At 38.4% G+C, this 27,775-nt stretch overlaps 2 protein-coding genes across 2 annotated transcripts in view; one reads left to right on the forward strand and one right to left on the reverse strand.

The window, feature by feature from the left end:
* The window catches only part of TRMT44 (tRNA methyltransferase 44 homolog), a 587,826-nt gene extending 578,151 nt beyond the window's left edge, over positions 1–9,675 (reverse strand). Inside the window, exon 1 of the mRNA XM_044063563.1 lies at positions 9,233–9,675. Within this exon, the coding sequence (XP_043919498.1) occupies positions 9,233–9,620 (388 nt within the window). The 5' untranslated portion in view covers positions 9,621–9,675. The remainder of the gene's footprint in view (positions 1–9,232) is intronic.
* A 58-nt stretch (positions 9,676–9,733) lies between these two features.
* The window catches only part of ACOX3 (acyl-CoA oxidase 3, pristanoyl), a 1,839,061-nt gene continuing 1,821,019 nt past the window's right edge, over positions 9,734–27,775 (forward strand). Inside the window, exon 1 of the mRNA XM_044062802.1 lies at positions 9,734–9,808. The gene's annotated coding sequence lies outside the window, so the exon portion shown is untranslated. The remainder of the gene's footprint in view (positions 9,809–27,775) is intronic.

The raw sequence follows: 27,775 nt of genomic DNA on the forward strand, positions 1-27,775 counted from the left end.
AAGCTTCTACCACACTCAGCAGTATCAGTTTTACATAAGGCTTTAAATGAGTCATACCTACAAGGTATAATTCCACCTTCATGGAAATATTCATTAATTACCCCTATACTAAAAGAAAATAAAGATTCTCATTTGTGCAGTTCATATATAATCTTAATGTCTGTTTTAGTTAATAGATTCAAGAAATCACTAACGCAACTTATCACTGAATTTCAAATGGGTTTTATATATAATAGACATACTCAAGATAATATACAAAGAATTATAACTACCATAGATATTTTGAATAGAGAAAACCAAGAAGCTCTCATAATTACCCTTGATATTGAGAAAGCATTTGATTCAATAAATTGGGATTTTCTCTTTAAAATTCTTGAACTACATGTTTCCTACTCAATTTATTTCTTTTATAAAACATATTTATAATAATAATTTATCATACGTAAAATTAGGTCCATTTGTGTCTGAGTATATTGAAATAATTAAAGCCTAGACAAGGATGTCCAATGTCCCCAATCTTATTTGCTCTAGCAATAGAACCTTTCTCCTTTACAATACAATCTAATCCTAAAATTAAAGGATTTAATATAATTAATCAATTTGATTCTAAGATAATGTTAATTGCAGATGATATTCTACTTACTTTAAAAAATTCAGAAGAGTCTTTACAAGAATTAGATCTACTAATTAAAAATGTTACTGTATTTCAGGATTAAAAAGTAGTTCTAAATCTAAACACAATTTTGAATAATAAAAAAATTAATGATAACATTAAATTGAATACAAATGAAATTATTGGGAAATGTGTCTCTTCTTTAAAATATCTAGGAGTTGAAATATGTGGAAATCTTGATTTAACTTTAAATACTAATTATAATAACACTGTAAAAATATTAAAAGATCTTACAGAGAAATGGAATAATTTACATTTAAATTTTGAAGATAGGATTACAATTAATTAAAATGATTTTGATACCCAAAATAAATTATATTGCTTTATCTATTTCCTATACTACCCAATAAAAATACTTTAAAAGCAATAAATAAAATTTCTATTAAAATTCTTATGGCACCCAAAAAAAATAGAATAGCTTTATCAAATCATGTTAGACCATGGGAGTTAGCAGGAATAAATTTTCCAAATATAGAATCATATATTAAAGCTTCTAATCTTAAAAAATAATTTTAAACTGGATTAATCCAAACTACTCTTCAGCTTGGAAATCCATACAGGCAGCCATTATACTAAATGAAAATAAATTAATAAAAAATGTACAATTTAATGATCTAAGTAATAAGATTTGGTATGCACTTTGTATTAATTTACAATATAATGCTACTAAACTCACTAACGTAAATTATATAAACTCTATAATACTTTTAGAAGTTTTGTTAATAATATTGATATTAAATTGTGGATACACTATTTCCTTTCAAAATTACAAAAACTTCTACAATGATATTAGTATGGATATTCTTAGTAATTGGGAAGAGAAAAAAATACTTGTTGGTATCATTGCACAACAAATGTAGTTACCCTAGATGCACTTAATTTAATCAAAAAATTGAATTTTCCTAAATCAGATTGGTTAGCTCTTAATAGTTTAATTCCATTCACTCAAGATTTATGCAGAACAATAGAAACCTCTTCTTTTAATTCTTTGCCCAAATTTATAGCTCTTATACACGGAACATTACAAGAAGAATGCACTTGGAAAAATTTAACATCAAAATGTTATAAAATTATTATTAATTAAAAATCTATTCCTAATCAGAAATTTTGGGACTTTATTACTAAGGATTTTACATTGTCTCTAACATCTGAAAATAAAGCTAATTGTTTACCTTCTATTAAATTAACTTCTAATTTGCAGGTTTGGAGGATTTTTTCTTGGAAATTTTTACATACAGCCTTTTACACTCCTAATAAAATCGCTAAATTTAATCTCTCTAAGGAAGTAAAATGTTGGGGATGTTCAATAGTTTGTAAAGCTGATTGGTCTCATATTTTTTATGAATGCTCTCATATAAGGAAATTTTGGGAAGATAATGCTAAATTTCTTCAAGCTATTTTCAGCGATTCCTTTATTTTATCAAAATCTTTAATTTTTTTGAAAGTAACTGATTCTATTATACTGAATAATAATAATAAATATATTCTTTGGTCAATATTAGTAGTTGCCAGAAAATGTATAAGGAGAAAATGGAAATCACCTTCCATTCCAACTTTTGAAGACTTTGTGACTTTGTTGGATAAAGTAGCATCAACAGAAATACAAGCTAAAGAATTAAGAATTTTTCCCAAAAAATGGACTAATAATCCTTGGAAGAAGGTTTTATCCCTTATTAAGACAATTAATTCAGATCTACTCTCAATCAACTAATTAACTTGGAGTTTGGATTGTTGAATCTTATATGTCCTTCTTTATATATGTATATAATTTGCTATTCTCTAATATATTGCTCGAGGTCTTTGTAAATTTAGTATATAGTTTACCATATTTCATTTTTCAAATTGTAAATGTAAATTCAAAATGTTTTCTTTTTCTCTTTATTGGAAAACAATAAAAAAATCTTTGAGCAAAAAAAAGAACTATATGATATTTTCTCTCTGTCTTGGACTCTCATACTCAGATGGCACATGTTTTCATATTTGTTACTTTCATACCCATATACTGCCTTCATTATTTGACTTGCATTTACTTTTTTACACACATTCCTTTTCTTAGTTATTCTACACAAATGCATAACTTTTCAGAAAGTCAGTTTTAAAAAGTTTACCTTTTATTTCATTACTTTTTATAGCACAAACTATTCTACATTTTATAGAAAATTGTGCAGCCCACTACACTTGGTTCTGTATTATCTCATTAACATAAGCATACACAATTTCTGTACGACCTTATGTTTATGTAAAAAAAGAGATTAACAAATGGCAAACTCTTTTTCTGGTGGCAATAATTACTTTCATCTCTCACTTCATCTTGAAAAGTAAAATAATTAAATACCTTTATGGCTTTTTTCTTCAGTGAAATGCAATAATGTAGCACACTGAATAGTTTGCAAACAGTCCAAATGTAGTGGGGAATAAACAAAATTTTCTGGACCCAAAGCTTCAACTTTTAAGTCAAATTTTCTTCTTATAGCATAAGTACTCTAGAAAGGTACAACCAACACATATTTCCACCAAGAAAGAGACATCTGCCATTCTAAACAGAAAAACTCTTGCAAGCAAATATATTTAGTCAGTTTTTGCAGATATGCTTCTTCAATTCTGACATGTATTTCACCACTCTGGTACCATGACATGTTAGTAGACTTAATACAAAAATATAAAAAAAAAAAAAAAAAACAGAGAAAGGACATGTTGTCTAACCTCTGTGTTGTCTATATTCAAACCGATTTCTCTAAAATTTCTAGGTACATAGGGGTTTTAAATCACTATGGCCAGTGCATCATCACTGAAGTTACATACTTGCTCTAACTGTCACTCACTCTAATTTGAATCCATTTACCATGAAGCCAGGATTCTAGCTGAAAAAACAGATACACCCCATAAAAAGAGGCTTTTAAAGTTCTACTCATGTCGAAATACTACTTAAAATGGGTCTACTTCAAAACATTGAATTGTCCACCCCATAAGCTTAACAAGTCTAGTCTGCAAAGCTATGGAGAGGATCATAATGGAGCTCATAAACAAAGATATAGGGGACTTGCAGACATTGGACCCAACCCAGTTTAGCTTCATCAAGGGCAGATCATGCCTTTTGAACTTGGTCGACTTCTTCGAAACAGTCACCAAGGCCATTGATGAGGGAAAGGCAGTCCATACAGCCTACCTTGACCTTGCAAAGGCTTTCGAAACAATACCCCACTCGGGTATTGTAGAAAAACTTACCAGCTTAAATGTAAACCCATATGTCACAAGATGGGTTGCAAACTGGCTTAAGGACAGAACCCACAGGGTTAGAGTTGCTGGCGCTATGTCAGACTCCAAGCCGGTCACAAGTGGTGTCCCACAGGGCTCGGTCCTTGGCCCCCTATTGTTCGGCATCTACTTCTCAGAAGTACAGGCCAACATGGGAGGACTTTGGCTGACAAAGTTTGCAGACGACTGCAAACTGGGCGCCATAGTGGAAAGTGCATCGGACACGGATATCCTTCAGAAGGGACTCACGGAAACAGATAGCTGGTGCCAGAGCCATGGCCTGAAGTTAAACGCCAAAAACTGTATAATCATACCCTTCGGGAAAACAAGATAACCCCAAGCTACCATATAGGTGGCAATCCACTAAGCACAGAAGAGGTTATCAGGGACCTGGGGACCCAGGTTGACAGTGGCCTTTCTTTTGACACTCACGTTGCTAAAGTGGTTAGAAAGACTTTCTACATTGCCCACCTGATCATGAAGGGATTCACATCCAGATCTAGTGAGGTCATTGTTCCCCTGTACTCTTCACTTATCAGACCAATGATCGAGTACAATGCCCCATTCGGGATGTATCTCACCCGACATCTGCAGCAATTGGAGAGTCCCCAAAAGTTCCTCACCAAAAGGATAAAGGGACTCCAAAATCTGTCATATGCTGCCAGATTGAAGAAACTCCAGCTCTATTCAGTCGCATACCGTCTGCTCAGAGGTGACATGTGCCTGACATACAAGGCCATATCCAACCCGGAACTAATGGACATGCTCCACCTCAAAAAATCCAAATCCACCAAAACCACTACAGCAAGCGACTTAAACCTTAGCACGGATATAAATAGGACGTGCTGGAGGGATAGATTTATCACTCAGAGACTCCCTATGCTGTGGAATAAAATCCCGGTCCATGTGAGGCAGAGCACCTCACTGGCTCTGTTCAAGAGAAATCTTGACCTGTGGATGGGAGATTGTAGGTTTACCCCGGGAATCATCTCTGTGTCACTGCTGGACAGAGGCACAACAAACTAATGGGCACAGTATTTTTTCATATAAGGGGTGGCGTAAGCCACAAAACTTTGGGCTAAGCTTATAAATGCCTTAGGGCAGATAGCCTAGTATAAACCTATGAACCTATAACAGTGGCAAAAACACTGAGACCACAACATCGAAAACCAAAAACAACGAAAACTCAGAACACTGAAAGTGTGCATCATAACATAGAAAACTACAATGCACATGTAAATAACATCCTCTCCATCTATAACACCAAACTAAGAAACACACTTTTTACTACGTTTCTGTCTCTGCCCCCCCCAACCCCCCGTAAATTAAATATACCAACTCCTAGGTCGCACTACAGTGGAAAAAAGTTAATTTTCCTAACCCCACTGTAACATTATCACCATACATATGTAAACTTTTGGATTTGTTGCTTTCATGGAAGTTTAAGTTAGTGTTCTAAGAAGTGCTGGGAGAAGTGATTAGGGGAAAAAGTATTTATCTTGCCAATCTGTACGTGTGTTTAGGCCATACAGGTAAGTGATTTAGACACTATATTTACATTCTGTATGATGATCGCGATACAGTGAGGTTAGGAAATTAACTTTTTTTTCCACTGTAGTGCAATCTTGGAGTTGGTATATTTATTTTATGGGTGGTGTGGGGGGCAGAGCCCCCCCCCCACATAGGTTCATAGGTTTATACTAGGCTATCTGCCCTAAGGCATTTATAAGCCTAGCCCAAATTTTTGTGGCTTACGCCACCCCTTATATGAAAAAATACTGTGCCCATTAGTTTGTTGTGCCTCTGTCCAGCAGTGACACAGAGATGATTCCCGGGGTAAACCTACGATCTCCCATCCACAGGTCTAGATTTCTCTTGAACAGAGACAGCGAGGTGCTCTGCCTCACATGGACCGGGATTTTATTCCACAGCATAGGGAGTCTCTGAGTGATAAATCTATCCCTCCAGCACGTCCTATTTATATCCGTGCTAAGGTTTAAGTCGCTTGCTCTAGTGGTTTTGGTGGATTTGGATTTTTGAGGTGGAGCATGTCCATTAATTCGGGTTGGACATGGCCTTGTATGTCAGGCACATGTCACCTCTGAGCAGACGGTATGCGACTGAATAGAGCTGGAGTTTCTTCAATCTGGCAGCATATGACAGATTTTGGAGTCCCTTTATCCTTTTGGTGAGGAACTTTGGGGTCTCTCCAATTGCTGCAGATGTCTGGTGAGATACATCCCGAATGGGGCATTGTACTCGATCATTGGTCTGATAAGTGAAGAGTACAGGGGAACAATGACCTCACTAGATCTGGATGTGAATCCCTTCATGATCAGGTGGGCAATGTAGAAGGTCTTTCTAACCACTTTAGCAACGTGAGTGTCAAAAGAAAGGCCACTGTCAACCTGGGTCCCCAGGTCCCTGATAACCTCTTCTGTGCTTAGTGGATTGCCACCTATATGGTAGCTTGGGGTTATCTTGTTTTCCCGAAGGGTATGACTATACATTTTTTGGCGTTTAACTTCAGGCCATGGCTCTGGCACCAGCTATCTGTTTCCGTGAGTCCCTTCTGAAGGATATCCGTGTCCGATGCAGTTTCCACTATGGCGCCCAGTTTGCAGTCGTCTGCAAACTTTGTCAGCCAAAGTCCTCCCATGCTGGCCTGTACTTCTGAGAAGTAGATGCCAAACAATAGGGGGCCAAGGACCGAGCTCTGTGGGACACCACTTGTAACCGGCTTGGAGTCTGACACAGCGCCAGCAACTCTAACCCTGTGGGTTCTGTCCTTAAGCCAGTTTGCAACCCATCTTGTGACATATGGGTTTACATTTAAGCTGGTAAGTTTTCTACAATACCCGAGTGGGGTATTGTGTCGAAAGCCTTTGCAAGGTCAAGGTAGGCTGTATGGACTGCCTTTCCCTCATCAATGGCCTTGGTGACTGTTTCGAAGAAGTCGACCAAGTACAAAAGGCATGATCTTCCCTTGACAAAGCCAAACTGGGTCGGGTCCAATGTCTGCAAGTCCCCTATATCTTTGTTTATGAGCTCCATTATGATCCTCTCCATAGCTTTGCAGACTAGACTTGTCAAGCTTATGGTGCGGTAATTACCAGGGTCCGTAGAGGCGCCGCCTTTGTGGAGTGGGACCACAGTTGCCGTACGCCACTCCTTCGGCACGTATCCTGTGGTAAGGCTGAGATTAAACAGCTGCCTTATGTGCGGGGTTAATTCCTCATTTAGCTCGTGTAGCACACAGCCGGGGACACCATCCGGTCCCATTGATGCTGTGTTTTTAGCTTTAGAGAGAGCAGCTTTCACCTGCGCATTTGAGATGTCCGGGAGGCTACACTCGGCTGGGATAGTTATCTCTCCTTTACGCGCGGAGACGACGCTGAAGTTTGCACTGAACCTGTCTGCCAGTATGTTGGCAATGTCTGTGGGTTCAGTGATTTTTGTATCATTTTGGACTAATTCTGAGCACATCTGGGAGTTTCCACCCAGGTTCCTAACATAGCTGAAAAGGCCTTATGATTGTCCTTTGAATCCATGGCAATTTTTCTCTCAAAATTGGCCTTAGTTGATTTTATGAGTGCTCGTATTTTTTTACTAATAATGATAAGGGGTGACTTCCCTTTTATGGATTTTGTTCTATCATGTAATAGCTTTCTCCTCTTATTGTAAAGTTTGTTAATGGCTGGGGTCCACCAGACTGGACGTTTGCCCTTTGTGGAAAGAGTCTTGGTTTTATTTGGTATTGCCTGATCCATGCAGTCCTGGAGGTGTTCATAGAAGGCATTTGTAAGGGCTTCCGCAGCTTGGGTTGTGGTTTCCTCTGGCTCAGGGGCCTTGAAGGATACTACACCAGTCTTGAGTAGTGTGAAGTTTGCTTTAGAGAAGTTCTTCACTATGCTCTTTTTTGTTTGGGGTGGGGGCGGGATGTGGATTTCCAGTGAGATTAGTTTATGATCAGATCTCACCAATGAGGGATATACTTCCGGTGTGGAGCATTTTGTCCCCATGTTTGTGACAATGAGATCTAGTATATTTTCTCCTCTCGTGGGGAGTGCAGGAGAAGCCCCACTGCAGAAACATAGTAAAAAGTGTGTTTGTTAGTTTGGTGTTGTTATAGGTGTCGGGGTTGTTATTTACATGTGCGTTGTAGTTTTCAATGATGCAAAGTTTCAGTGTTCTGAGTTTTCGTTGTTTTGGGTTTTCGATGTTATGGTCTTAATGTTTTGAGTTTCAATGTTATGACAATTCGATGTTTTGAAGTAGACCCCTTAAATATCTGTAGCAACCCTTAATGTTTTCAAAGTTGTTTCATTCTATTGCAGCCTTGAAGTAGCCAGGCTGTGAACCTTAACAAAATCTGGACCATTTCAAGCTGTCTAGTCAGGAACTGCAGCAAAATCTAGACCAAGGTTTTACATAGAATAACTAACGACATTTGTGAGAATTAGGACAACAGTGGTTTAAGCTGGTTTCCCCATTTCCTCAAGGATTCTGTCAATTCACATTGGTAATGTGGATTGTGCAGTCCCACCTCACCATCCCAAGTATAAAATCATTCTTTACAGTCACATAATTTAAGGGGAAGTGCAGCTATAGCAGGCAATTCAATCTTTACAATCACTTGCACCCTAAATAATTTGGCTAAGCACCCTAAATAATTTGATCATTTTTATAATACAAACTCCAAAACACAGCAACAGTAACTAAAGCAGAATGCATATATCAACAGCTGACAATCTTCTAGGTGCATAAAGCATCACAGTAGAAAACACAATTATGTGCAAGTGCTCAGATTCAATGAGCTGCACGTTAAATACATGTAAACAGAATTGCTCTTTCGCATACTGAGTGTAAGTTGGTCCTGTTATCTCACTATTGCTTCTTTGGAGTCAGGATTGATCCTAAAATAGATCACTTGACCGGACCACTTACCCAGTCATCAAACTGCAATAAAATAAAATTAAACCTACCAGTGACACTTAATCACTGGTCAAATATATTAAGAACACATACTTGAGGAAAAACAAAAGAACAAAAATAAATCGCATAAGCTGCAACTCACAATAAAAGTCTGCACCTTAAATGTTTCAACACCTTTTATCAAACAAGTCAAAGTTTGGTGCCAACTGCATCATATGAAATTTGTTTGTCATAACCTATATGGCTGGGACACTAACTGCAGGCCCTTCACATTGGTGTTTTTACACTTAATGCACGTCTGCAGGGCTTAACCACAAGTGTCAAACACCCTACAGTTTCAAATATGTATTTTATTCTTACTTTTCTTACCTTTTATAATCATCTCTTTTCCGGCCGAAGTCTTATAACGCGGAGATGATTTGGGAATGACAGATCTCAAAAGGATCTTGTATCCTTCTGAGTTTCTTGCCCATAAGTTACTGTGCACGTCCTGGCTACAACAATGTATGGTAGCCACCAATTCTGACAGAATTGTAACATCAATTTTAGAAAGATCTTGCAAAACTTGTAATAGATTTTCCTTCTCATGCACCTCTCTTTCATCGCATAATTTCATCCCACACAACCTTCTGTTGACAACGTGAGGCTTCTCAATCCACACATCAACTGCAGACCAGAATCTTTCAGGGAGAGCACCAGTGGGATCCTCCAATGTAATTTCTCTTATTACAGTCATGTTAGTGACACTCTTCAACATGCTTAATAGCTCATAGTTTAAACAAAGTCGCACGTTAAAGTTGTCATCACTACTGTTACTGTTTATTTTATTGGCCGTCTCGCAAGTATCGTCATTTCCGTTTAGTTCCAAAGGTGTGATTTGAGTTTGACAGCTTCTTCCCACCGTAAACTGTGTAGGTGTTTGCGCTTACTTTTAACTGACATTTAGTAAGTCGGAGTTTATTTCTAAACCTTAATACCTCGAATGAACGTGGCCATGCATTAGCTGTCTGTGTTCGTAAAACTGCATATTTTTGATAAGTAATGTATTGTATTACTTTGTGCACATACTTTTATTTTATTGGTGCTGTAAAATTTTAAGTAGAAAATAAGTCCGTGTTTGATGCAACTTCATATTGAAGGCTTTGTCAAAACACGTATTTTATGTTTATTATGTTTAGTTTTTATGTAGTCTGTACCTAATAATTAAGCGTCTCTCATGACTTTTCGGTTTGCATTTTATATTAAATTATGACAGGATTCCTTGTGCTTTTCTTCTTTACCTGCCAAAGAGCTGCACTGGTTTAGCTATCACGTTTTTGTGCCGTCCCCTCGCAATTTCTATGATTTTTGTGATAGGCAGCGTTATACTCAGCAAGTTATGTTCTATAATGTAGTTACAGGCAGGTTTTTGAGTATTCCGAAAAGTTATGCTAATGCAAGTCCTCTTATTCTTTCTACTTTCCCGGAGGAACATACTACCAATAGTAAATGCTCCTGTTAGTTTTGGATTATTCTTTGATTTTTTTATTTATTTTTTGTTAAACGAAAAATATCGTTGTTAAATTATCACTTATGCCATAGACAAAAATGAAAACAAACCATATCGACATAATTTTAGTTGCAAATATAATACATCACTTATAATGTAGCTAGTCACTGTCAAACATTGCATAACTCATTCATATCCTGCCTTCTTTTAAACCTCATTCCTCCACTGCATTGTTCCCACAATTTCCATTTTTTTCTATGTAATTTGCTCTTACCCTTGAGTAAAGAGAAAAAAGGCTATTTACCCTGTTTATATATACAGTCGATATAAAATTTGTACAAACTCCTGTTAAAATACCAGTTTTTTGTGATATAAAAAATGAGACCACAATACATCATTTCAAAACTTTTCCCACCTTTAATATAACCTATAACCTGTAAAATTTAATTAAAAACAAATAAATCTGTTAGGGGAAAAATATATATATATATAAAAAGTACAGTAAGCTGGTTGCATAAGTGTGCACACCCTTAAACTAATACTTTGTTGAAGCACCTTTTGATTTAATTACAACATTCGGTCTTCTTGGGTAGGAGTCTTATCAGCATGGCACATCTTGACTTGGCAATATTTGGCCACTCTTCCTTGCAAAAGTGCTCCAAGTCTGTTAGATTGCGATCACATCTCATACACAGCCCTCTTCAGGTCACCCCACAGATTTTCTGTTGAATTGAGGTCTGTGCTGTGGCTGGGCCATTCCAAAACTTTAATTTTCTTTTGTTGCTTTCAGTGTATGCTTGGGGTCATTGTCGTGTTGAAAGGTGAAATTCATCTTCAGCTTTCTAGCAGACACCTGAAGGTTTTGGGCCAAAAGTGACTGGTATTTAGAACTGTTCACAATTCCCTCCACCTTGATTAAAGCCCCAATTCCAGCTGAAGAAAAGCAACCCCAAAGCATAATACTGCCACCACCATGCTTGACTGTGGGGATGGTGTTCTTTTGGTGATGCGAAGTGTTGCTTTTGTACCAAATGTACCTTTTGGAATTGTGGCCAATAAGTTAAACCTTGGTCTCATCAGACCATAACACATTTTCCCATATGCTTTTCGGAGACTTGATGTATTGTTTTGCAAATTGTAGCCGGGCCTGGATGTTTTTCTGTTTAGGAAAAGACTTCCATCTTGCAACCCTACCCTATAGTCCAGACATATGGAGAATATGACAGATTGTCACATGTAGTACATAAACAGTACTTGTCAGAAATTCCTGTAGCGCCCTCAGTGTTGCAGCAGGTATCTTGGCAGCCTCCCTGACCAGTTTTTGTCTTGTCTTTTCATCAATTTTGGAGGGATGTTCAGTTCTTTGCAACATATTTTCTCCACTTTTTGATGACTGTCTTCACTGTGTTCCATGGTATATCCAGTGTTGTGGAAATTTTTTTGTACCCTTCTCCTAACTGATATCTTTCAACAATGAGATCCCTTTGATGCTTTGTAAGCTTTCTGTGAACCATGGCTTTTGCTGTAGTAGGCAACTGAGTAAATATCAGGAAAATCGTACTAGGACAGCTGAACTTGATTTGGGTTAATCAGAGTCTCTTTAATTGATGGCAGGTGTGTACTCAAGAAAAGTGAATGCTGTAATTAAATCAAAAGCCGCTTCAACAAAGTATTAGTTTAAAGGTGTGCACAATTATGCAACCAGCTTATTGTACGTTTTTTTATTTTTCCCCTAACAGATTTGTTTGTTTTTCTATTAAACTGTACAGGTTATAGGTCACATTAAAGGTGGGAAAAGTTTTGCAATGATTCGTTGTGGTCTCATTTTTTATATCACAAAAACCTGGCATTTTAACAGGAGTGTGTTCACTTTTTATATTCACTGTACATGTATCCATACTGATGTGTAATGATGCCTCCATATATTAAAGTTTATAGTACTGGATTGTTTGACAGTATAAAGCAAATCCTTTGCCATTATGTTTAAGAAAGCATTCACTGTGGTAGGACCCAAGTTGTGGAACAGTATGGAATAGTTTTCTTCTGCATGGTTTCTTCAGTCTTTACAGTTGGATTTTCAGCCCTGTCAAGACCTCACCATCTGATTTCAAAATTTTCTGAACAGTGAGTGTCACTGGTTCATAGGTTCATAGGTTCATACTAGGCTATCTGCCCAAGGGCATTTATAAGCCTAGCTCATAGTTATGTGGCTTTCGCCACCCCTTTAGTTTGAATAAAAACTATGCCTATCATTTTGCTGTGCCTCTGTCAAGCAGTGACACTGAAGTAATCCCTGGGGTATATCTGCAATCTCCCATCCATTGGTCAAGATTCCTCTTGAACAAGGCCAGAGAGGTGCTCTGCCTCACATGTACCGGGATTTTGTTCCACAGCATAGGGAGTCTCTGGGTGATGAATCTGTCCCTCCAGCACGTTCTATTTATAACCGTGTCAAGGTTTAAGTCTCCCGCCCTTGTGGTTCTGAGGGATCTAGATTTTTTGAGGTGAAGCGTATTCATCAAATCTGGGTTTGACATGGCCTTATATGTCAGGCACAGGTCACCTCTGAGCAAGTGGTATGAGACTGAATAGAGCTGGAGTTCTTTCAGTCGGGCAGCATAAGACATATTTTTGAGACCCTTTATCCTTTTGGTGAGGAACTTTTGGGGCCTTTCAAGCTGCAGCAGGTGTCTGGTCAGATACATTCGAACGGGCATTGTACTCAATCATAGGTCTAATGAGTGATGAGTACAGCGGGACGATGACCTCCCTTGATCTAGATGTGAATCCCTTCATGATCAGGTGGGTGATCTAGAAGGTTTTCCTAACTACTTTAGCAACATGAGTGTCAAGCGAAGGCTACTGTCAACCTGGGTCCCCAGATCTCTGATGACTTCTTCTGTGCTCAGTGGATTGCCACCTATATGGTAGCTAGGAGTAACCTTGTTTTTCCCGAAGGGTATGACTATGCATTTTTGGCGTTTAACTTCAGGCCATGGCTCTGGCACCAGTTATCCGTTTCTGTGAGGCCCTTCTGGAGGATATCTGTGTCAGATGTGTTTTCGACTATGGCGCCCAGTTTGCAGTCATCTGCAAACTTTGTCAGCCATAACCCTCCTGTGTTTGCTTGTACTTCAGAAAAGTAGATGCCGAACAAGAGTGGACCCAGGACTGAGCCCTGTGGGACACCACTTGTGACGGCTTTGAGTCTGACATGGCTCCAGCAACTCTGACCCTGTGGGTTCTGTCACTTAGCCAGTTTGCAACCCATCTTGTGATGTATGGGTTTACATTCAAGCTGATGAGTTTTTCGATGATACCTGAGTGGGGTATTGTGTGAAGGCCTTTGCCAGGTCGAGGTAGGCTGTATGGACTGCCTTTCCTCATCAATGGCCTTGGTGACTGACTCGAAAAAGTCAACCAAGTTTAAGAGGCAGGATCTGCCTTTGACAAAGCCAAACTGGGTTGGATCCAAAGTCTGCAAGTTCCCTATGTCTTTATTTATGAGTTCCATTATGATCCTCTCCATGGCTTTGCAGATAAGGCTTGTCAAGCTAATGGGGCGGTAATTTCCAGGGTCTGTGGAGGCACCGCCCTTATGAAGTGGGACCACAGTCGCCGGCGCCACTCCTTGGAGTACGTATCCTGAGGTGAGGCTAAGATTAAACAGCTGTCCTAACTGTGGGTTTAATTCCTCGTTGAGTTCATGAAGCACACAGCCGGGACACCATCCGGTCCCATGGATGCTGTGTTTTTGCCTTAGTGAGGGCAGTTCTCACCTGGGCGTTGGAGATGTTTGGGGGCTACAATCCTCTGGAATAGATATCTCTCCTTTTGGGGGAGAAGTTTGCACTGAACCTGTCAGCCAGTATGTTGGCAATGTGTGTAGGTTCAGTAATTTTCACATAATTTTGAACTAATTCTGAGCATATCTGGGAGTTTCCTCCTAGGTTTCTAACATAGCTAAAGAAGGCCTTATGATTCTCTTTAGAGTCCTTGGCGATTTTTCTCTCAAAATTTGCCTTGGATGATTTTATGAGAGCTCTTAGTTTTTACTTATAATGATCAAAGGTGTCTTACCTTTCAAGGATTTTGCTCTATCTTGTAGTAGCTTCCTCCTTTTGTTGTAGAGCTTGTTTATGGCTGGGGTCCACCAGACTGGACGCTTGCCTTTGGTACAGAGAGTCTTAGTTTTGTTTGGGATTGCCTGATCCATGCAGTCCTGTAGGTGCTGGTAGAAGGCATTTGTAAGTGATTCAGCGGTTTGAGTAATGTTTACCACTGGCTCAGGGGCCTTAAAGGAGACCACACTAGTTTTTAGAAGTGTGAAATCGGCTTTTGAGAAGTTTTTCACTGTGGTCTTTTTTGTTTCAGGTGGGGGCGGGATGAGGACCTCCAGCGAGATTAGTTTATGATCTGATCTCACCAGTGAGGGGTATACTTCCGGTGTTGAACATTTTGATCCCATGTTCGTGATGATGAGATCAAGTATGTTTTCTCCTCTTGTGGGGATGGTGACTAGTTGTTCCATGGCATTTGAGTTTAGTCCCTGCCAGCCTGCAGTTGAAGATATCAGTTATGTCAAAGAGGGGACTGTGGGTGTTAGCTTTGCCACAAAAGGAATTTAAAAAACATATTAAGCTAAATCTGAGATTAATATCCCCATACTGATTTTCTTAAAGTTAAATAAACTTTTTTGAATGGCTTATTTACAGTTTTGATGCAGTGAATGAGTATAGAGTCGTTACTTTTTAAATATTGGACAGGCATTTAGGTTAGTATCTGGTTGACAAATTGAGTACATGCTTTGAGAGTGTAATGAGAGAAAGATGAGATTTAAAACTTGGCATTAATTCTCAAATTTAACCCAGTGTTGCCTTTAATGGAAAAAAGTATAAAAAGCTTGTCCTAACATGTCCCTCACCTACAGTTTCAACGGAGTTGTTTGCTAATATTGCATAAATGGGAACATAAGCATGTGTTGTGAAACTATCTTTTATTTTCAAGTGTTTGAATATTCTATACTGTTAAACTACTTAGGTTCATAGGTGTGTACTAGGCTAATGACCAGAAGGGCCTTTTTGAGCCTAGTCATGCATCCCAACTCTTTAACAAGTTCTGGTACCCTTGATAAGTGTAAGCAGGGGCTTGGGAGGTGAAACATTTGCAAGAAAGGGACTGGGAGATAAATCAATTTCAGGCTGCCTGTGTCCATTAGAGACATAGGTGCCAAACCAGAGATGAATTTCCTGTTCCCCATCCAGTTGTCCAAGTTATACTTGAATTGGGTTAGGGAGGAACTCTGCTTCACATGGATGGGAGCCTGTTCCAAAGAAGGAGTAAGCTCTCTGATAAATATCTGTCTTTCCAGAGGACCTGTTTGTATCACAGGCAATGTTTAAGTTTTTAGAATGGGTAATTCTGGTGCTGTTTGTTTTGCAGATACGCAAGAGGTCCATTAGGGTTGTGTCTGACAATGTCTTCTATGCCAGGCATAGATCTCGCCTCAAAAACCTGTAGGAGAAGGAGTACATGGATAAGGCTTTGAGGTGATCTGCATAGCAAGTGTTACTTTTGCCCTGTATTCTTATAGTGAGGAGTCTTTGTGGACATTCCAGTTGTTGGATGTGCCTGGTTAGGTACATACCAAAGGGGACATTGTACTCAATGATCAGTGTGATGAATGCCAATTACAGTAGAACAATGACCTCCCTGGACGTAGATGCCATATGTTGTTTATAACTTACACCACATATAACGATTTTATCGCTACTGTTGACACACGATGGTCAAAGGCTAGATTACTGTCTACGATGTGTGTCCCCAATTCCCTGAATACTTGGTCGACTTTTAGGGGTGTGTTGTCAGTATGATAGTTACAGGGAGGGTAGATGATTTCCTGAAGGATACTATTATGCATTTCTTGACATTTAGTTTTAATCCATGGCTTTGACACACTTTATTTGTCTATGTCATCCTTTCCTGGAGAACATTAGAGTCAGTGAGGGATTTTTATGACTGCTCTTAATTTGCAGTTGTCTACCAACTTGGTCAGTTGGAGGCCATTGACATTGGTCAGACTTCAAAGAAGTAAATGCTAAAAAAGAGCTGTCCCTTGACCAAACCTTGAAGCACTCTCTTTGTTACTGGCCTCTTTGTAGCGGTGGACTCCCAACTTTAAATTCCTGGGTCCTGTCTGTGAGGTAGCTGGCTATCCACTGGGTGACTTAAGGGTTTATACATAACACTTTGTGTTTATCAGCAATGCCTGAGTGGGTATTGTGTAAAATGCCATGACCAGGCCAAGGTAGGCAGTGTGAAGGCAGTGTGAACCATTGCTTTGGTGACCTTCTCAAAGAAGTTCACCAGGTTGAGTAGGCATGCCTTGCCCTCGACGGAACCATATAGGGTTGGATCAAGTGTTTGGAGGTTTCCTTTATCATTATTGATCATTTCAATTATAATGCTTTCCATGGCTTTGCATATGAGACTAAAGGGGTCTACTTCAGAAGACTGACATCCCAAAAGACTGAAAATTCAAAATACTGAGCACATTTTTAATGTAGGGGGCAAGCCCTCCTGCACCCCTCATGTAGGGGACTGCACCCCCAGCTAACTATATATACCAACTCCAAGATCACACAATAGTGGAGGAACAGCACATTCTATCATTCAGTATTTTGAATTTTCAGTCTTTTGGGTTTTCAGCCTTCTGAAGTAGACCCAACTAAAGAGACATGCGGGTTTGTAGTTTCCAGTGTCTGTAGATGCCCCAGCTTTGTGCAGAGGGATGACTTTTGCTGTTCTTCATTTATGAGGTACGAAGCCTGTTTGGAGGTTACAGTTAAGCAGCAATTCCAGAGGGTCTGATAGGTCATTTTTCATGCTATTTAGAAAGCATCCTGTGGTGTTATTTGGAACCATTGATTCACTGTTCTTGACCCTGGAGAGAGAATTGACGACCTGTTACCTAGTGATAATGGGGGGAGGATAAGAGGGAGAGAGGGGTAAAGTTAGAGCAGAATTTGTTTGCCATTAGGTTTGCTATATCTTCTGGTTTAGTATAGGTGGCTGCATTAACAGTGAGCTCTGCACACAATTAACTAAAGAATGCTTTGTGGTTTTCCTCACCTGGGAAGCCAAATTTACTTTAATAGACTTTATTCGTCCTCCTTGTTTTTTGTTTAGTTTGATGAGAGTACTTTTATCGTGTGGGTTGCTACGCCTCCTAATTTTTCCATGATTTTCTTCCTTCAGTTATACAGGCATTGATGTGATTCCACCCAGGTGACTGCGTGACTTTTTTTGGAGGTAGTTCTGCGCCTGTTCCTAGTGGGTACATTTGCCTCTAAGCAACTATTAACATGCTTGTACTGGGGTTCTGTGAACAGCTCCACATAGGCAGCAGTGTTCTCAGGGTTTATGGGGGCTTGAAATTTTGTCAGGCTATTACTTAATAGTACAAAGTTAGCCTTAGAGTAGTTCCTGGACAAACCACTGTTAGCTGGTGTACCTGGTTTTATTTTTACTTCAAAGGAGATTGTTTTGGGGTCTGATATTACAGTATGGGTGTGCAGCACTCTCTGTATTAGTGAAGACCAGATCCCAATATGTTTGCACCCCAGTAGGCATATTGACAATCTGGTCCATGGAGTTTGTGTTTGCAAAATCCAGCAATCTTTGTGCCTACACGTTTGGTGTCCTATCTGATTCCCAGTTAATAGTGAGGTAATTTAAACTCTGTCTTGAATATAGTATTGGGTTCAATGGTGAGTGTTTCCAGTAAGCTTAAATATATGTTATGGGTTTTCTGGGTTATAGAAGGGGACCTATAGTTTGCAAGGAAGTGGTATGGGATTTTGCCTTTGGTGATTTGAACATGGAGAACTCAAGTCCATTAAAGACACAAATCCGCACCAATGCCAAAAGAACAGAGACAGAATGGGCACAGCAGTACAAATCAATGTAAACTTTAATAAAAAAAAAAAAAACAAACAGTTAAAATCATGAAAATCCTTAATTAAGCACTTTCATCCTTTTTCTTCAGGACTTCTTCAGAAGTAGTTATTAATTACCATTCAGAATTTAAATAGTCCGCCAAAAAGTCACATGACAACTATGAGGCATTAGGTTTTAAAGTGATATGCACCTTCCTTTTAAGGAACTAAGCCCAACATTAATGTAAAATATTGTAATACGTTAAAATAGAAAATATCTTGAAAAAGAAACGGATAAATATAACATTATAAGCATTCACATCTACCTTTCAAGAGCCTTCAGTTTTAATAAGCATGTTATAGAACAATTTTCTTCAGTCCTGGGTAACTGAAGGCATTATAATAAAGTTGATAGTAAAGCGGTCTCATCTTCAGATGGTGAGGATGACATCCACTTCTAGAATTACGTGTAACCTGTTCAAGTATAACAAATTTAAAGTGATGTTTGGGGTTAGCCATAATGTGTTTTGCCAATGCTTTGGAATTCTTTTCATTCTTAATGTCATAAACATGCTCATATATGCTTTGTTTTAAGACACGTTCTGTTTTTCCAATATAGTATGCCTTGCATACCTAACATAACACAGCATAAACCACATTTTTGAAAGACAGTTATAATTTTGTTTTATTCTAATCAATTTATCATTAAGCATGGATTCAACTGTTTGTATTAAAGGTTACATTGGTTTGTACTGCTGTGCCCATTCCTGTCTCTGTTCTTTTGGCTGTGTTGTGGATTTGTGTCTTTCCTGGTCTTGGGCGTCTGCCTTTTGTCTTGTTTTGGAACTCGCATTATCCTGTTTGATCAGCTTTGAGGTGTAGTTATCTTTGATGTAAATCTAGACACATCCACCTGTAGTCTCTGTCTTTGTAGTAGCTGGTCTAAAAGTCTGAAAGGCATTATTGTCTTGCAATGCCAGTGTGCTGTCTGCAGTTTTAAACCATGTCTCCTTGACTGCACAGAAGCAGCATTTTCTAGGGTGAGGAGAGCTTGTCGGGATTGGAGTTTCTTGTTTAGACTTATAGCATTGAGCAGTAACACCTTTAGATTTTTCTTGGTTTTGATTTGCTCTGTCAGAAATACTTTCAGTCTGGCATTGCCTAAAAAGGCATTATGGGAAGTGTGACAAAGGGAGATACTGCTAGCACAGCTATCTGGAATTTTGTAAATAATTATATGTGATTTGTGACCATCAGCATTATTCATATAAAATGCTTGTGTTACAACTGTATTAGAACTGTGTGTCATGACAAGAAATTATGTCATTCTGCAATCTATCCCAGCAGTAATATTTGACATATTAATTTGAGGAGTCTCTTAGAGAGACACAACATTCTGTAATTCTGTTTTAGACCTGACAAACAGCTACAATAACCATTCACCACATCTGCATTGCTCTTAAGTAAGTTAATTAGGGTTTAGTAAATCTTTTAGATTCAGTCAGAAATATAGTGAGCATAGTTTAGATGTTTTAATTTATTTATTTGAGACTGTATAGCAATGCTGTTTTAAATATTTCCTGTGGTTTTGAACTCTGATGCTACTGTGAATATATACTGAGAATTTTCTTGTTTTTTTATTATTTATTATTAAATATATGTAAACCTTTCATTGTGGCTGATCTTCATGAAACATATTTAAGTTTTGAGAGTACTTGCATACTTATTTGGTGACACCGTGGGCCACTCCTAATAGCCTTGCTCTTAGTCTAAGTAAAATTTGTATTAATAGTAACATTACACAGTAAGATTGGGCACCCTTTGTTAAGGGACTTAAAATCGCTGATAAGGAGTTGGCTGGTGGCAGTGATAACTACCTTTATATTCCTGGAAAAAGGGGGCATAGCTAGTAAACTTGCGCCAGCCTTTCCCAGGTGTATGTGTGTGTATAAATCAAACCTCAAAGAGTGTGTGTGTCAGCTACTTGGGCAGGGACATGAAGCACTGGTTGGACAGAGAGGTTGCTGGAGGTCTTGGCTTAGCCACTCAGCTGAGATCTCAACTCTGTAGCTCTGCCAGTGAGGAGTCTTATTGGGGACCTGGAGAAAGAGGGAGAAACCAGCCCCAGACTGGCTGTGGTCTTTATGTGCTCATAAGGGAAATTGCACTTGATGCAGAGAGCTGCATCTGGAAATACTGTGTGTGTACCTGTTATCCTCTCGGTGCATGTCCCCCACTGTTGCCATTGGTGAGGATTGAGGCTCGTTGATTACTGGTCCAGTGGTGGGGCGTCACTAGGAGGACATTGTTTTAGCTAGTATTCAAAAGCCTAGAGGGGAGAAATGCAGACCATCCCTGGCAAAGCAATGTGGACTGTTGACCATATCCTTCCATGCTGATAAATATTGCACACTGTTAGACTGGCACCAGAAACAAAGTTGGTTATTAAAGTTAGTCATCTTCTCTTTGTATTGTGACATTATCATTGGAGCAGGTAAAATGATACTTAATGCTAGGCTTATAGCATCCTGGGAGACATGTTCCGAGAGCTCCATGTTATCTCTCTTCATATAGTCTAGGGAGATGCATATTGTGCCATTTATCCCCACATTGGATGTGATTGAGTCATACTAGTACTTATAGTCCAGTGACCTAAGTGCATACATAATGTGGTGGATCACGGTCCCTGATTTTATTCTTTTATTGTGAGATCTTTGCCCCCAGTAATATTGTGTAAATACATTTCTCACATATCTTATAGGTTCGTAGGTGTCTACTAAACTAATCCTAGCCATGCATCCCAGATCTCTGACAAGTTCTGATACCCTTGATAAGTGTAAGCATGGGCCTGGGAGATGAACCATTTACAGGTTACCCGTTTGCATCAGAGATATAGGTGCCAAACCAGGGATGAATTTCTGGTTTCCCATCCAATTGTCCAAGTTGCACTTGAATTGGATTAGGGAGGAACTCTGCTTCACAGTGTTATCAGCTTGTTTGAGAATTAGCTGGTTGTCAGTAAACATGAGGCATTGTCTGCATTGCCTCAGGATGCTCATATCCACCAAGCTGATAACTGAGATAATGAGAAAGTTCATATTCATGACAAACGTGTCGTTTTTCTTGATTAGGCAGTTGCATTCAGAATGTAAAATAATGTCAGGAGTATCTAGTTTACAACTATGGGGGCAGTGCTTGTCGCTGCAAGCTAGTTGCCCTGCATGCAACTAGGTATTGGTTAAATTTCAAGGGTGCATTTATAGGAGAAGTTTCAACTCAAGGTGTCTGCGTCTCTACAGGGTACTGCCAAACACTTGGGAGAAACTAATAAGTAGACCCTGATTTATCGTTAAAGTATTTAGGGAGATATTATGAAGTTAGGTTAAACAGCAGCTAATTAATCAGTACTTACTGCAAAGAATTAGCTTTGTCATGTGTGAATCTGCATCTTTGGTCAGGTGGGGAATGGTTGATTACTGTATGTGGGCAGAATCTAAGAAATCGACATTGGTACTGAGGAAAATGGCAAAAGTGAGTAGTTGTTTTGTAAAGGCACTAGATATGAGCAATACTGCATATTAACAGTCTTCCAGTGTCTCAACATATTGCAACAGTCGCATGTTTTGGAGCCTCTGAAAATGTTGCTATTCTAACTTGTTAAATTCTTTTGAATCAGGATGGCAAATGACTTAAATTGTAGAGTTGTTTTAAAGATCGATTGTTGTTGACTCCCATCAATAAACAGGCTGAAAAGTAAAATAGTTCATTCCCTCCCTCTTATTTTAAAGCATCTGGTAAAAGTGAGAAAGGATGTAATGATGATACTGATGAGAATATGAGAGTGGGGAGAAGATTATGATAGCATCCCTGAGAAACTTTAATGTTTGGTATAGTCATGAGCCATGGATGAATATTGTAATGTTAGATGGGGAAACTTTCTTTGAGGTAATGGATCTCTCCCTTCTGTTTCTAATTGTTTTGCCCCCTCTCAACTCCTTTTACATGGGTTATTGAAGTCTTGAGGAAAACTCTGTTCCAGGAACATGTTATTGTTCCTATATTTTTAAAGAATGTGAGCATTTTTTTTTATTCTGTAGTTTACAGTTATGTCACTACTGTGGTGGTGGTGCTGCGGTAGCGTTGTCGCCTCACAGTAAGACATTGTCCTGTTCGATTCTCAGCTAGAGCGTCTTCTGTGTGGAGACATGCATGAATGGGCATACCTTCGTTGAAGGCTGTGCGTCAGAGCTGGCAACTCGGCATGTAAAAATCTACTGCCAATCATTAGCGGACCTGAGTTTCCGCTGTGGCGACCCCTAACCGGGAAAAGCAGAAAGACACAACAACAAGTTTACAGTTATGTCACTGGTTCATATCTAGGTCCTCTGACAGAAGCAAGGGCATATGGTTGCTGCAAAAACACCCATGACTGAATTGTTGAAGCCTGTAGACAAAGATATAAGCATGTTTTGATATAGCGGATAATAAAGTGAAAAGTGCAGATTTCTTCATTATTAGGGCATTTGAATTTGTTGTTTTATACATGTTATTGTGTTGAGTAGTATGATTCTAAATATTCTGCTTTGAAGATAAGCACCCAGTCATCCAATAGAATGTTGCTTGATGACAGCTAATTAGGAACGCATTTGCTATTTGCTACAAAGCCTACCTGTGAAGACTGAATAAGCACTTTTGCAGGGCACAAATACCCCATAACCCCTTCACTTATATGTAGTGATGCCATGGTTACACACACGGAGGACAGGAGATACTCACCAAAACAGTGTTACTAAACAGTAACTATACTCTGCAAAAAATTTTGTAACAGAATCTGTGATGAACAGTACATTTGATCAACTATATTTAGACAGTTAGAACCAAGTCCACTAATCATTATGCAGCTGTAGGTTAATAATGTTAGCAGTAAAATGTAAAGTTTTATTGTACACCTAGTACCTCAGTCATAATAAGCTTTCTTAGGGCTTCCCAAACTGCCAACACACACAAACTTTTGTAAAGCATTACTTAGCAATCTATTGATTGAAAGAAAATAACACAAGTAACTTAATTTTGATTTTAATTGGAAAGCATTTACCCAAGATCCTTAGATCTTAATTCATGATATTTCATAATTTGTAAAGCTTCTTTCTTTCCTAGTCTCTTTGTATGTAAAAAAATGCAACAGTCATATCATCACATATATCAGTACCAACATTACATAAAATAGTGGCAATCAAACTTGTTACATCACCATTACGTTTATTGTTAATGTTCATTATAGTCCTGTAGCTGTACGTTTTTAATGTCTCTGAGATGCCCTTGGGGCCTTTTATTAAATTTCCCTTTTGTTTCTTTTATGTCAGGTTGCAGGGCAGCTGAGGCCATAAACCTTTCTGAATCACAAGCATACCTAATTATTGTTTGAAAAGGCTTACCGTTAATGTCTTCGATCTTCGTTATAAGATTCTTACAAGTAACACAGTGTCCACAGGATTAAGTACTCCTGTTACTTAAACCAGAAATCATAGTATTTACATGAGTATTAAAATTGCTATACAACAAATAATCCAAGATACATTTCCCTTTTATAAGAAAGTACAGTCATTCTGATAAACAAATCTTTTAATATGTATCGTCCCTTACTTTTCCAAGCTCTCCTAAAATATGTTTAAAGTATGCAGTAGATACGTTGTAGGTACGTAAATAATTTGTTAATATCTGTGTTTTCAAAAATTGTATGAGTAAACACTGAATTCTTCTCAACTTGCAATTAACTGTACTGTAAATTTTCCAAAACATTTCTTCTACATAATGTGAACAGTAACCTCTAGATAAAAACATAGAAGCAATATTTCCTGCTGCTTCCTGAAAGTCAGACCAATGTGTACATGGATGCCAAAGGAAGATTTTTCAGTACATGGGTATTATGAAAACAAATTTATATGTGTATGCATATGTAGTTGTTACCCAAAGGGATATGTAAGGCAGCTTCGTGGACTGCTTTTCACACCTTTACCAGAATAGCATTCAAGTCCTCAACTAGAGGGAGGGTGGTGGTGTTTCAGCTACAGTAAGAATCCCTGGCTAGTACCTTTCTGCCAGTGTAGATGTATTGCTTGTCATTTAACATAGCTGTAAAGACTGCACATGTAAGCTGTGGGATTCCAGAGTAATTTATGCTTGGATAGCATGCTACCCTGTGTGTTTATTCTACACTTGATTGTAAAAACAATGACTTTAGTAGTCTTCAAGTCTTTTAGGCAAAAGAGGAATCCTGGAGCACTAGTGATTTAAACAAACATTTCCAGGCACATAACACAGTTGGACATTGTTATTTTATCTTGGCACGGAAAGAGTAATTCTGTGGTCCATTGTAGTGAGTAGACCTTTTTGGCACTTGTGGCACTCCATCTTTATGTCAGGAATAGTACTACAGGCAATACTTGGTGAAAAGGCTGTGTGCTTACAGCACCAGTACTCACAGCTGTGGCTGTTGTCATGTGACAGGACTGAGGAAGGCTGTGTGCATATGGTGTTATGTTGCTTTGGAAGTGGTTCTGCCAGATGAATCACAACTATTTATTCCAAAAATATGGGAGACATGCTGTGGGGCTGCAATGCAAAAGCTGATTTCAATATTTACCAAATAATGTGTATAACAAAAGTTTTTGCCTGGCTTGCATGCGTTCTCACATCTGACATTCAAGTGGTGTTATGAGGATGGCTGACCCTGCATGTTCTTGGTAAGTATGCAGCAGGGCCTGACAGTCACTGGCTTATGTCAGGAGCAGGTAGTGAGATTCACAAACATTCAACATAAAGAAATTCCATTTTCCTTTTCCTTGTGTTGTGGGTATTTCTAACACTGGAGGCATCAGTTTAACATTGGGTAGAGTAGGAGATACTCATAACCTGAGGGGCTACGTTTAATTTAGTATTGGGGTAGCACTATGAGATGGAGGAGGCCATCTGCTGCACAACCCTAAACTTTTTGAAATCCAGCCCAAAGATGGAGGAAATTATAGGATAAATAATTACTATATTAGTAGTTGTATAGCTTCATTTCTTACTGCAGTATTGGTAAATTTTATTTTTTATTTATTTTATTATAGTAGGCTGGACTGAGGACCCATCACAACTCAACCAGGTGAAACTTGACAACACTAAGACAGAAAAATAATTAACCAGTTCATGTAGACGAACAGTTCTTTTATTGCACATTATTACAGTTGTATAATCTCTGTAATCCAATCCACACCTGAGAAGCAATTCATCACAGTGTAGTAAAATAACATTTTCTAAGTTTTTAAGTCAGAGAGAGGAGATTGTAGAAATTTTGGTGAAGGAAATTAAGGCAACACTTTACAAGCTAGACATGTAGCATAGCAGTAATAAATGAGCAGACCTCCCAACTGCTCCTTGAGAAACATGCCTATTTTTCAGACCTGATTGAAATTAAGGCAACACTTTACAAGCTAGACATGTAGCATAGCAGTAATAAATGAGCAGACCTCCCAACTGCTCCTTGAGAAACATGCCTATTTTTCAGACCTGATTGAAATTAAGGCAACACTTTACAAGCTAGACATGTAGCGTAGCAGTAATAAATGAGCAGACCTCCCAACTGCTCCTTGAGAAACATGCCTATTTTTCAGACCTGATTTACCCCTGCACATGATGTATTTATTTTGTGAATTCCCATTATCTCACATGATTTATAAAGTTGTCTAGTACACAGAAAATCACTCAACATGACCAGAGTACTAGTAGTAGAATGAAAAATGGTCTTGTGTAGTAAACTTTTCAGTACAGTTCATTATAGTGTGTCTGTTTGATAATGTGTTATATTTTTCCATCATTTTTGCCACTTTCTTTTTTTTTAAACATGTTTCTGAATAGTGTCCTAGATTTCTACTGGAATTGGGAAGAGAAATGTGCTATTTGGTACTGAAATTTTAAATGTCCAGATTTTTGGCTGGATATACCTAGTTTTTCAAGGGCCTTTATACCTATATTCAATGTCTGCATGTTCAGAGGTATGTAAGTGAGTAATAAACATGCCTATACATACTACAACCTAAACCAAATGAAGATACTAAACTTAAGTTGAACATGGGTAAATTCTAGTAGCAAGAAATTACATACCTACCTATCTATGCATACCACTGAATTAATACTACACTTAAGTTGAACATAGCTAAATGATACCACATTAGCATTCACTGACTATAGACTAAACTATATTAACTATAGTAAACATAAGTTGCCCATAGGTATAATCAAGAAGCATGTAATTATATTGATGCTAGAAATACTACCAAAAATATAAATATACGCGCTCACAAAGCTGGTATGTAATGCTAAACCTTCATTCCTTTCAGCACCATCGCCTAGACCATTATGCTGCGTACAGTGTGCTGGAGGTCAGTAGCTGGCCAACATGGATGATTCCCTACTCTATCCTTTTTTATTTTCCAGTTTTGCTGTGGTTTAGGCTGATATGAGGTTTTATTTGTCTTGTCCTGGTGCCTTGCTGAATTGGTTGATGGTGCTTGTGTTGTAAGAGTGTGATTCTATGAAAAGACATGTACCTTATGTGGATCCTCTAATGCCAAGAGACAGAAAAGTTTGGGATAGCATATTTAGCACTTCTATAAAAAGGCTTGTATGTTTTTGTTCCTGCTTGTGCTGGCTGTAGACTGACTATGGGTGAGTGTGTTTCAGTCTGTAAAATTACATACTCAAGCACACAGATTTTCCATTTTTCCAGGAAAAAAATAAATCCCTAACTTAGATTGTCTGGATATAGAATTTTTATTGAATTTCGCATTTTAAGCCATACTGTTAAGCTGTATTTCTTCTCACATTTACTGATAATATTATCAGTTAGCCTTATTTTTAATACCTTTATTGAGGTATCACTTAAGACATAGGCAAAAATATATTTAAATAAAAGAAAACAAACAGCATTAGCAATGTTTCCAGTGACAAACATTATAGATCCCATATATTCTTTTGTATGTCATCAGTCCAACATTACATAAAGTCTTTCGGATTTTCCTGGTTAGGGGTCACCACAGCAGATCACTGGTCCGCTAATGATTGGCAGTGGATATTTACGGTGTCGAGTTGCCAGCTCAGCGCCCATTCTTCAAAGAAGGAACACCCACACACGCACGCACCTACTTGCATGTTTTTAACCTTCACTCAGTTGCGGGGAGGACATGCAGACTCTGCACAGAAAGCACTCCAGCCGAGAATCGAACTGGAGAACCTCTTGCTGTGAGGCGATAATGCTAACTGCTGCACCACCGTGGCCTCATCAGTCCAATATTGCATCAATTTCTCAATACCATCCTTCCCTTAAACCTTACTCCTCCAAAACATTATTCGGCATGTATTGTTCCCACAATTTCCATTTTTTCCATGTAATTTGCTCTTACCATTTTATAAAAATCACACTTCCAGTTTTTCTTTCTCTGTTAC

The sequence above is a fragment of the Protopterus annectens genome, chromosome 2.part1, assembly GCF_019279795.1.
Source record: "Protopterus annectens isolate FY-2018-M chromosome 2.part1, PAN1.0, whole genome shotgun sequence".
NCBI classification, from domain to species: domain Eukaryota; kingdom Metazoa; phylum Chordata; order Ceratodontiformes; family Protopteridae; genus Protopterus; species Protopterus annectens.